Source organism: Theropithecus gelada, chromosome 16 (genome assembly GCF_003255815.1).
Source record: "Theropithecus gelada isolate Dixy chromosome 16, Tgel_1.0, whole genome shotgun sequence".
NCBI lineage: Eukaryota > Metazoa > Chordata > Mammalia > Primates > Cercopithecidae > Theropithecus > Theropithecus gelada.
In genome coordinates this window covers 4,539,842-4,551,723 of record NC_037684.1, presented here as the reverse complement: position 1 = coordinate 4,551,723, position 11,882 = coordinate 4,539,842, and the positions used below count along the sequence as shown (strand labels likewise).

The window sequence follows — 11,882 nt, the reverse complement described above, 5'->3', positions numbered from 1 at the left end:
TGAGACAGGGTCTCAATTTGTCACCCAGGCCGGAGGGCAGTGGTGTGATCTCGGCTCACTGAAGCCTCAACCTCCTGGGTTCAAACGATCCTCCTGTCTTAGCCCCTCAAGTAGCTGGGACTACGGGTGCACGCCACCTTATCTGGCTAATGTTTTTGTATTTGTCGTAGAGACAGGGTTTCACCATGTTGCCCAGGCTGGTCTCAAGCTCCTGAGCTCAAGCCATTAACAGGTGTCAGCCACCACTGCCCCAGCCCACATCTCAAGTTTTGATAAATTTCATATTTGTTGCCATTCCGTTCAAGACCTTTTCCAGTTTCCCTTGTGCCTTTCTCTTCACTATCTTAGTTTGTCTTGGACAGAAGTAGAAGTCTTCTGCTGTTTGTTCTTAACATTGATTTTCCCTCTTACTTCTCTTCTGTTTTTTTGTGATTAGTTTTTAGTGCTGTATTTTAATCAGTTTAACAATGCAACAGTTAGTATTGCATTTAAATTTAATTAATTACATTAAATTGCCTTAAATTGCCTTTTTGGCCATATCTCTTCCTATATAGATAAGTATTTATATTTATGTAGTGGTTGCTGTAGGGATTATAATTTTCTTATCAGTAAATTCAGTCTACTGAGTGTATCCCTTTTTTGTTTTTTTTCTTTTTGAGACAGAGTCTTGCTGTATTGCCCAGGCTGGACTGCAGTGGCAGTATCTTGGCTCATTGCAACCTCCACCTCCCAGGTTCAAGCAGTCCTCCTGCCTCAGCCTCCTGCGTGGCTGGGACTACAGGCACACACAACTGCACTCAGCTAATTTTTGTATTTTTAGTGGAGACATGGTTTCGCTATATTGGCCGGGCTGCTCTGAAACTCCTGACCTCAAGTGATCCGCCCGCCTTGGCTATCCAAAGTGTTGGGATCACAGGCGTGAGCCACCTCCCCCGGCCTGTGTGTCCCACTGAACACGAAATGTAGAATGAAACCATAGAGACTTCTTTTACCTGTTGCTTTTCCAGTCTTTGTTATAGTTTTATCAGAAAGCTACACACATTCACAAACCAACCAGTGTTTTAATCTTTAATGTACATGGTCATTTGCATTGTAAATGAGTGGGAAGGCATTAATGTTTTATACGTTCATTATATATTCAGTGTGCCTCCATGTTTATCGCTCTTCATGTTTTTCTTCAGTTCTGAGCTTCCTTCTGGAATCATTTTCCTATTACCCAAGGAAAATTGTGTGGTGTCCCCTTTAATGGAAATCTTTTAAAAAATGTTTTCTCGCTTTATTTAGTTATCTAGTTTTTCATTTGATAACTTGCCTTTTGTTTTTAAAATGTTCATTTCTTTCCCTTAGTTTTCTGTAGTTTTATTAACGTCCCTTGGTGTATTTGTTTATTTACTCTGATTTATAGTGGTTCTTCAGTCAGTGGCTTTGGGTCTTCTGTTCTGGAAAATTTTCAGGTATTATCAATATATAAAAGAATATTGATATTGATAGTGAATGTTGGTATACATTTAGTGAATAAAATTAATCTGTAGGAAACTCTTTATATTTTCAACACCTTTAGTTAGTTGGATTTTGGCCCCAATTATACATTTTGTGATGATCTTTGTTTCTCATTTTCTGCTGAATTCCTATCACCCATTTATTTATTTTCACTTTTATTTACTAGGACACAGTAAAATTGAAGTGAGGCTGTTTTGTAACTCGCTTAAAAACCTTCAGATAAATATATTTCAATACAACTTTGGGAATTCTTTAGATTTGGTCACTATTTGCTGTCACACAGGATCATGGTGTTGGTACCATTTGATTGGGTGTTACATATTTGTATCCATGTTCCTTTCAAGGGTCAGTATGTCTGATGTCCCAAGTGTCTATTTCTTATTCTGTTTAATGGTAGATATTCATACACCGAAGCTTTAAGGCTTATTTTTCTTTTAGTTTCTAATTTTTAAATTATGATCTTTCCCTTGTTGAATGGGGCTATTTCTTTTTAAAATAAATACTACACGGGTCCCATGTCTTACAAAATGAGCAGCTTAGGCCTCTAATACTCTGGTGCTTGTATATGAATTACTGAAGAGTGTGTATCTGTATATCCTTTGATGCTGAATGCTTTGATTTATTTTAATGACTAGCAAAAATTTTGAGATTATAAAATTGAACATTTTTCTTCCTAGGTGTAATAAGCATATTGAAATGTTCATTTTCTAAATGAGAGATGATGTGTATAAAATTTTAAAAATGGACTTTGAAGATTGTGCAAGTAGAATTTTCTTATTGCTAATTATAGACATGATGTGACCCCATTTGGTAGTTGGGAAAAAATGTCTAACAATTTAATAAGATTGTATAATCTTTACATTTGCATGGAATTTGAACTTTTTTATAGTGATTTCTATCTAGTTACACCAGTTGGATGTGGCACCACCAACTTTTAAACACCTCAAATAACTCTCATCTTCGTACTTAATTATGCAATGGTACAAGTGTTTTAAACAGAAATGTCAGATGCTCTTTAGTAATGCTTTGAAAAGTGCATGAGTCTAATACTAACATTTCCTTTCATGTTTTTATTTTTTTCTTTATTTGCTCTATCAAATATAATGTGCAGGCATTTTTTCTTATTGAACTGCAGAGATAAATTTTTAGAAAACTGTATACCTTAATACTCATGGTATAAAAGTCTTCTTGCTTTCCCTAGTGGCATAAAGTAACACTTCAAATATTTAGCTTTCTATTCTTCAGTGGTGCAATCATGGCTCACTTCTTCCTGGAAGTCATGGGCTCCAGCAGTCCTCCTGCCTCAAGGTCCTCACTAGGTGGGACCATAGACACACGCCACCAGGCCTGGCTAATTTCTTTGACTTTCCTCTAGGGACAGGGTTCACCTGTGTTTCCCAGGCTGGTCTCAGACTTCCAGACTCAAGTGAACCTGAACCTCCCGCCTTGACCTCTCAAATTGCTGAGATTACACGTATTAGTCACCACATCCGGCCTAAATTTCTTATGTGCCATGGTACTGCAAAACGTCATAATTAGGGGCAGCTGGATGGAAGGTGTAGGAGGACCCTGTAGTGCCTTTTCAATATTTCTGTATATCTAAAATAATTTAAATAGAAAACATTTATTTTAAAACATGAAGGGGGTTCTCCTTCCATAAGGGTAGAGTACAAAGGCAGGCTCACGGTGTTGTTGGAATTCAGAATGCTAGTGGCAGGACTGGGGGTGCTGGGAGGGGCTGGACATGGTTGACTTTGTGATCTCGGGGCTGGTGTGTTCCATCTGTGAAGGTCTTTCGAGCTGCACACTTTCTTAATCAATTTTCATAAGTTTAACAAAAAATAAAATGAGAATGTGAAGCTGGCTCGGGTTGTTCAGAAGGGACGCGGACCCAGCAGTTCTGTTCGAAATCATAATGGGGGAACCAAGGGCCCCCTACATCCAGGTCCGTCGGGAGCCGGGGCATCGAGTTCCACTCCAGGAATCTCCAGGACCCCTGAGGTCTTCCCTGAGCCGGGGCCGGGCTGGGCACACCCTGAGTGTCCACAGGGTAGGTGTCTTCCCGGACAGCCCCACCAGGACAAGATGTGGAAGAACAAGGTGCCCACGGTGGGGAAACTAACCAAATGGGCCGCTGGAACCGGGCTGGTGGGCCTGGAGGGGTCCGCCTGTCCCCCTTGCAGAGGGTCCTCCTGCCACTTGAAGCCAGCACAGGCCTAGGTGCCGAGAACCCTTGCTCGGGTTTGGCTGAAAGGAAAACAGTCGTGGTCAGCGTCTCCACTGAGCCCATGCAGGCCTTTCTCGGCCAGGCCCCACCTGCCTAGGTCTCCAGAGTCCTCAGGGTCTCTGTGTGGCCCCGTGGTCTGACACTGAGGATGCGCCTGTAGTCTGCTGATCCCAGGGAAGAGGTGTGTGCCACCTGGCATGGGGAAGCCGTGGGGGGATGGCAGGTGGCTCCTGGGACTGCCCCCAGGGTTCGGACTGGCTGGGGGCTTCCTACCACACACCCTTGTCCCAGGACTATTGGGCCAGGGATACAGCCCCCAGTGAGAACTCAGGTGGGAAGGGACTTGGATGTCACCCAGCCCTTTGCCACCTCACATGGGGACCCATCTCCACAGTGGGTGATTGGACCCGGATATGGGTCACCCTCTGCCCTCCTGGGCTGCCCAATCCATGCCAGGATTGAGCGTTCCCACATCTGGCTGAATTCTTGGCTCTAGCTCTCGCCCAGGGTCCCGCTTGTGCCCTCTCCCTGAATGCTGTGGGGTCAGGGACACCCGATTCCCTTGTCTCCCTGGCTCAAGGCTGGTTGTCCTGGCAACCTTGGAGGAGCGTGCAGGAGTGAGGGGCCTCTGCTGCTTTCTGAGGCTGTGGGTGCTTGCAGGGAAGGGCGGGGTTTCCCACAAATGGGTTTGGCATCTTTAGTGCCCTTGAGGGTCCTGTGATGGGGAGACAGAGACACTGTGGAATGTGGGAGGGGGCTTGTTGGAGGGTCATGCCCACATCCGCCTCCTGCGGGCAAAACACATCCAGTACACATGCACTGAGCGCCTGCCGTGAGGACTGGTGGCCTCCTGTACTTTCTTAGAGTCCAGAAGGAAGAGGAGGAGGAAAAGGTGAAGAGGAAGGCCCAGGTAGTAGGGTTGTGGGTCTCGGGCACTCCCCCACTATTGACTGCTCCAGAGGGTGACATGGGAGGGGACATGGCACTGGAGCCCACCTGGGGGTGGCAGGTCCCCTTGCTTCCTTGTTAGTTTCTTCATAGAGGCCCTAAGATGCTTGAGCACAGCGTCATCATCCAACTCCCAGGTATGGAAGAACTGGTTCCGAAACCGTGCCCACAGGCCACACCTGGATGTCTTCGTGAGGCGCTCTAGGGACAGGGTGGACATCAGGCCAGGAGAGTTCCCTGGGAGGGGGCACAGCTGATACCCCATGGCCACTTCAGTCTCCCACTGGGCGGTGCCAGAACCTTTTGTGGCCACCCCAGGGGTCCAGATATGCATAGGAGCCTGTGGCTGGGGGACGACCTGGACAGGGAAGTGCTCAGGACACTCCTGACTTTCATCTGGGTCATGTGGGGGACGGACTTGGTGTCACTGTGCCTTGCCCAGCCCACCTGGTCCGACCTCCCTCTAGGCCAGAATAGAGGATCATGAGGACAGTGTAAGGAAGCTGCCCTCGGGTAAGTCGGGGTCTGACCCCAGGGCTCCCCAGGCCCCACTGGGCACAGGGAGACTTACTCCTCTTAACTTTAAAGGCAATGCTTGTCATCGGCATCAACACCTGTTCTCCTTCCAGCAAATACACATCCCACAGGCGCAGAGTGAGCCCGAGAGAGATCTGTGGGGATAGCAGGTGTGGGAGACTGTAGCCCTTCCAGGCTGGGACTGGTGGCTCGAGCTGAGCCCACTGGGGCTTCAGTCCCCAGAGTCAGTAACCTTCCCCATGAGGGTTTCCTGAGCCCTCCAGGGTTCTGGGTCAGACAAGGTCTTGCAGCTCCTCATGGGGGGCACTCATTGGACTGGGAGTGTGGCTCCTGGAGAGAGGGGCTTGCCCAGGGCTTGAGGCTTCCCTGATCCCTCCCAACTTGGGTCCTGGCCCAGTCTGCCTGTAAGGCGGGGCCTGAGTCCCAGTTATTGCCCTGGGATGACCCCCCTTGGGCAGAGGGTTTTGTTTGGGTGTCTTGTGGGAATCCCCCTGTGGGCAGAGCCTCCTGTGGGCTGTGGGTGAGCCAGAGCCCCTGGCTGGGGAAGCAGGGCACTGCAGGGCAAGGAGGGTCCCTGAGCCAGGGTCTCCCTGTGTCTTCTTACCCCGTCATTCAGCATCTGGAGAAGCCAGCCTAAGGAGGAATCCTGCGCGCAAAGACCTTCCTTGTCCTGACGGGAGGAACAGAAGTGCTCAGGGCCCCCTGGGCTGCCCTAAAAACCTCCCTCTTCCAGGGCCTCTGAAGACCCTTCCCCTAGTGCAGAACACTGGGCAGTGTCCAGGACTCCCCACAACACCGTCCCCTTCCCACACTCCCGGTGGACACACTGCCCTTTGCCCTGCTCTGCGGGAGCTGGGCCCCCATCCCTGTGCCTCTGTCCTATAGACCAACTCCCAGCCCATGGAGAACCCGGCATCCCAGGTCAGGCAGTGGCTGGGACTCAGCCAGTCACCAGCCCCAGGGGATGCAGGGCCTCTGGAGAAGAGCCCAAGCTTGCTCACCAGACGCCATAAACTCACCAGACACCACATGGTCTTGGGTTGTGACGTGGGGACCACATGCTCCTGATGGTCTTGGAGGCCCTGGACTGTCCCGCCATTTGGGCTGTGGAATCCTGAGAAGCCCCCAGCCCATCAAGAAATCAGAGCCTTTCCCCAACATGTGGAGCCATCAGCTGGAAGAGCTGGGCAGCTGGAGAGGCCCCCAAACCGCAAGGCCTCCCAACCTCCCATCTGATGACCCACCATGCAGCCTTTACTCTGGGGACGTGGGGCAGGAACATCCCCTGGAGCCTGGCTGGAGGTTTCCCTGGAGGCCTCCTGGACCAGGGTGCAAAAAGGGCAAGGCTGACTTGAGGCCACCACATGGCGGCCAGAACAGGGCGGGTTCTGGGTTTCCTGGTCGTCTCCTGGAAGTGGGGTCGGGCCAGGGGACACGGAATGGGGAGATGCTGCCACCTGGGCTTGGTCGGCCCATTCATGGGCACCAAGGGCAGCAGGAGCCCGGGCAGCTGGAGGGCAGGAGGACTCTCAGGGATTGGAGAGTCAGCTGCACAGAATCAGAGCCAGAGGGCATGACAGCAGGACACAGAGGGTGGCCACGGGGAGGATGAGATGCCCTCTGCTGATGGGGATGAAAGGCGTCTGACTTGGGCTTTGGGGTCAGCCGCGGACTCCTGTGGGACCCTCAGCAGAGACATCCTGAAGACTCCCAAGGAGCTGGCTACACAAGGAAGGTGCCTTGGCTGAAAGCCGAGATCACCTGGCCAGAGTGGCCATCCCTGGGTCTGGCTGCATGAGGTCCCATGGGCAGCTGTCCACCTACCCTGCAGGGAGAGCCTCTCCCTGGCCAGCAGCTGCACCAGTGCCCAGAATGAATCCTCCTCAGGCAGATAAAGGAGGAACAAGGCCGCGATGGGGCTCAGGTCCCTGCAGTAGCCCACCTCCTGCAAGAGCCAGAGTCACCGTGAAAGGACATCACCTGGGAGGACTGAGGTCACCTGGGAGGACTCATGTCATTGGAGAGGGCAGAGGTGACTGGGGAGGCTTCCTCTGAAGAAGAGGCTTCCTCAGGATGCAAATTCATTTCATGACAAGAGCCAAGTCCATCAGGCACTTCAGCACCTTGTCCAAAATGTCTCCTGATGGCACTGTCCTGCGTGTGACTCTGCCAAGCTCCTGGGCTTTGGGGCAGCCCCAGAAGGAGGGTGTCATTTCTGGTTTTGAGAAGTGGTGGTCAGACCCAGGTGACACCAGGAGTCCAGGCCCCGACTCTTTTGTGTCTCGGCTTGACCCCTTGAGGCCACCCCCTTGCTTGGAGGTTTACGCCAGCAGTGAGCTGGAGTCCTACATCCTATATCCTGGTGGGTCACAAATACTAACTTTAAAAGAAGCGATGGCACCCCCACCAGACACCAACTCCTGTGAACAGGGAAATACTGCCCGGGAACGTCACTGCCGGGAATACTCACCGGGTTATACTCCGAATATGCCAGGAGGATGTAGAATAGTTCCCGCTGCCTAGGAGACAGAGAAAGGAGGCTTTTGGTTGTTTTGTGCAGATGCCGTTGGTTTCACTTTGTCTACAAAGCCTAACAACAAACCCCATTTCAGGTTCAGATGATTCACCAGATAAGCAGTGAGCTTCTCAGGGCCTTTGAGGAAATATTTCAGTAAAATCTACATCTGTGACATGCAGATAGCCCAGTCGTACAGTGACTTGCCTGATCCTTTTCATTCTGAATAATTTTATTTATTTTCAGTTTGCACACACGCCAGTTCAGCCTTTGGGTGTACAGTTCCTCCACGGTTCTAAACCAATGGGCAGAGTCTCCCGGCCACTGCTCCAGCCCCTCCTGGAGTGACTCCTTCATCTTCCAAGTCTCCAGGGTGGCCCCTATGCACCCGGCCTCTCCCCGATTCGTCAGCCCCTGGCCACCCAGACTGCTTCTCAGTCCCTATGGTTTGGTCTTTTCCAGAATGACCCAGGAATGGGAATCCTACGTGGTAGCTTATTGTGTCTGGCTTCTTTCCCTCAGCAAAATGCATCTAGGATCCACCCACATTCGTCCGGCCATCACTGGCTCGTTCCCTTTTCTCACTGGGTCTTCCGTTGGGAGGGAGGACCAGTCTTGTTCTCCCCATTCCCGTATTGAAGGCCATCCCCGAAATCTCCATGTATGAGTGACAATGAATTAAGCAGTGAACATCTTATGTGGATGTCAGTTTTCAAATCAGTGGGTTCAATATCTGAGACACTTTGGGGACACGTGGTTGAAGTCCATGGAGCTTTGTGAGCCACTGCCCAACTGGCTGCCAAAGTGGCTGTGCCATGTCACGTTCCCAGCAGAAAAGGATGACAGTTTCCAGGACCCCTAATTGCCCCAGCACTTGGTGATGTCAGTGTTACCTCAGGAGGCTCAAGGGCCCTCTGTTCTGCCACCCTCCCGTGAGTCCTACCATGGGTCCCCGTGGGTCCGGGAGAGCACCTTTCACCATTGTGCATGATTTTGTTTGCTGCCTTCTGTCTCCTCAGGATCCTCCTGGGTTCTGGCCCCACATGTTCCACTCTGGCCCAGGGCTTGGAACAAGGGAGGTGCTTGTTTTATGGTGCCAGCTGCTCCCTGGGCCAGGAGAGCTCTTGGCAGCTCTGTCATCCCTCCTTGGTGACCCTGGCTTCTGCTCCGGGGAAGCCCCCATCCCTTTCATTCACTCCATGTCTGCTGTGATCCTGTGACTCCCATAAGCTTACTTGGCTCCGTATCGATCCCTGAAGAAGATGTGAGTCCTTAGTGTCTTGCTTATGTCCACGTTGATCTGGTGGATGTGTTCAGATGACCTCTTGCCCTTCTCCTTCATGACCTGTAGGGCAGGGCCAAGAGGAGGAAGCAGCCTCAGAACAGATGGAAGACTCCCGGCCCCAAATGGCAGTCAGCCCACAGTCAGCACTCCGGGAAGGAAGGGAAGCAGGAAGGTTTCCTTCTGCACAAAGCTGCTTTTTGGCTTGTTACTGAAGCCGGGGAGGGTCACCAGAGGCGAGTTTGTCTGTGGTGACTATGTCACCGTCCGTGCCCAGGATGTGCATCTGACCATCCCACCACCCCTCAGGCTGGGCTTGATGCTCCCTCCAGCTGGAGACCTGAGCCCCTGACACGGCGTGTCCTGTTTGTTGTGCTCTGGCTGAGCGTACCTTGTATGTTCTGGGGTTTTTCGACTTGACTTCCTGTATGTTCAGGAGGACTGACCACACTTGGCCCCGGATGTTCATGGGAATGCCCTTATATACTCGATCTATCAGCTGTGGGCAGAAAACAAACTGGTGTCACAGGCCACGGGGCGACCCCAGTGAGAGCCAGAGCCAAGGATGCTGGAAATCGTTGGTTTTGGCGCCGTAATTTCTCGTTAGAGGTGACATTAAGCTGGGACACAGTCTCCCTTCCCAGGATTGAAAGAGTGGATGGACACTCAGAGTCGGAACTCTGATCTGAACATTTTCCTTCCTTTGGGTCACCAGGGCATCCCTAGCCTTGAGCTCCGGGTGGTCCCAGCCCTAGATTCAGATTCCTTCCCAGCAAGGTGACGCTTGCACAAATAGGCAGACAAACCACCGACCAGGCCTGCAGTCCTCTGGGTTAGGACAGTGTGCCACCCGCCCTCTGAGAGGCTGATGGCGCCAGGCCACAGCCATGGGTGCCTGTCCCCTGTCTCTTCAGAGAGTAGTTCCGGGGGCCTCTCCCTTCACACATTACCTTTTTACTGTTCTTATATGTCTCCCATTGTCCCAGCATTTCCATCCACTTGCTCTTTCGTGTTATCTCCCGCCGTATTTGCTGTCAAATGAGGAATGTTGGAGTTAGGGGAGCTGCCAGGCTTCCCAGAGCCGTCCATGGATGCTGGGTCTTGGGCTCTGGAGCCCTGGTGGGACGCAGCTGGAAGGAACCAGGGAACGGCAGACCTGAAGGGTTGAGAACCTTTGAGAAAATGAGCACCAGTGGGCTGGCTTTGGCCCCGGGACGTGCCATCCTCAGGCCACAGACACACCAGTCGTAGGTCAGGTCCCAGCCTCTAGGTGGGTCCTGACACAGGCGGCAGCCACCCCCAAGCCACAACTGTGGTTCTCACTTTGGAATTTCATCAAACTGCCCAAGTTAGAGCAACTTGGGGTCAGATCCAGCAGGGACTGCTGCCCCTCCCAGTAATAGCGTGTTGCCCTCGCCCGCCACCGCTCCGGCCAGCTGCCTCCTCTGCCTCACCGACCACCCGCCCAGTCCCCACGCCCCTGGACCAGCCCTCCCCACCCATGCATCAGGCTCTTACCTTCGCCTCCCGAGCAGTGGCAGGAGGCAGCTCTGTCTCACTGTAAGGCAACCCAGGCAGAACTGAGGACCTGCACAGGGCCTGGAGCTGCCCCAGGCTAGGAGCCAACCCCCAGAAAGGACAGGCTCTGTCCCTATCCAGCTCAGGGCTCAGCCCAGGAGAAGACACAGGGAAGGGAGAACAAGGGCCTTCCTGTGGGGCTGACTCCCAGGAGGGGCAGGACCTGGGAGGAGAAGGAGTGTGGGGCCAGCCTGGCCGGGGTTACTGGGGCTCCTGGCGTGGGGGGTGGTCAGGCTGCACAATGGGGCTGCTTGTCCTGGACTGGAGGTGGTGCTTTCTGCTGGAGCTGAGAAAGGTCAGGCCTGAGATGGGATGGGGACCACCCAGGGTGGGCGACTGGTCCCTGACAGGAGTCCCTCAGGGAGTGACTGCATCACACCACCAGGGTCAAGGGAGCCTGCCCTGAGACCTGCCCGGTGTACTCCTGGTGTACCAGGGGCCCATCCCACTTGACAGCCCCAAGGCCCTTGCAAGTTCTGACCTCCCAGCATCCACCTGCCTCTCCCTGCACCTGACACACACACCCTGCGTTTCAGAAGTGGCACTGCTCATCAGCTGCCTCCCACCCTACCTCCCCCGGGATCCTCTGTCTCTCCATCCTATGATCCCTAAGGGATGGTCTCCTGGCTGGGCTCCTCTCACCTGGCCCCAGATCCCCTCCCAGCACCAGACCCAGGGTCTCTAGCCACAAGCCGTGCAGCCTCCCTGTTCTTAACATGAGATGCCCAGAACGGGGCCCTGCCCGTCTTCTCCCCCGTTCCCCTAGGGCCACAGCCCCCACTGTCTCCATGCCTTTCCATCTTCCCGATGGGTTCAGTGAGGGCTGTAGTTCTAGGGAAATGAGGGAGGACAGGGGCAGGTGGGCCCTCAGAGACCTGCTGGAGAGCAGCCCTGAGGCTGGGCCAGGTGTCCCTTCACCCTGTGGCCACAACACTTGGATCTCACTGGAGTTGTCTTCAAGTAGAGAGGGCCAGACCCTCAGGCTACCGCGCTCCTCTTGTGCTGACTTGGGGACAGAACTGCTGAGAGTCCAGGGGCCTGACCTAGCCCAGTCTCCATTCCCACCCACTCCCTAGATGGGCCCCGCACCTCTGGCCTAACAGCAACCTCGGGCTGGACCTGCAGGGGAACCAGGGAGGAGTTCTGACCCTGGAAAGGAGATTGACCCGACCCGGCGAGACAGTCCTGCCTCAGAAAGGCCTTTCTGAAAACAAACCCATCCCTGAGCTGAGACAGGTGCTTCAGGGGTGAGGGGAGCACAGAGGACTCACTGCACAATCCCAAAGCGATCAATG

General features: G+C 52.8%; 1 protein-coding gene across 1 annotated transcript in view; it reads right to left on the bottom strand.

Annotated features, from left to right (window-relative positions):
• Positions 1–3,331: 3,331 nt before the first annotated feature.
• The window catches only part of LOC112609247 (TBC1 domain family member 3G-like), a 368,624-nt gene continuing 360,073 nt past the window's right edge, over positions 3,332–11,882 (bottom strand). Inside the window, exons 3-13 of the mRNA XM_025361773.1 lie at positions 10,528–10,567; positions 9,960–10,040; positions 9,401–9,508; positions 8,963–9,072; positions 7,683–7,731; positions 7,037–7,157; positions 6,232–6,326; positions 5,817–5,882; positions 5,247–5,346; positions 4,724–4,876; positions 3,332–3,747 (exon numbers count right to left, since the gene is read on the bottom strand). Coding sequence (XP_025217558.1) covers positions 3,332–3,747; positions 4,724–4,876; positions 5,247–5,346; positions 5,817–5,882; positions 6,232–6,326; positions 7,037–7,157; positions 7,683–7,731; positions 8,963–9,072; positions 9,401–9,508; positions 9,960–10,040; positions 10,528–10,567 — 1,339 coding nt within the window. The remainder of the gene's footprint in view (positions 3,748–4,723; positions 4,877–5,246; positions 5,347–5,816; positions 5,883–6,231; positions 6,327–7,036; positions 7,158–7,682; positions 7,732–8,962; positions 9,073–9,400; positions 9,509–9,959; positions 10,041–10,527; positions 10,568–11,882) is intronic.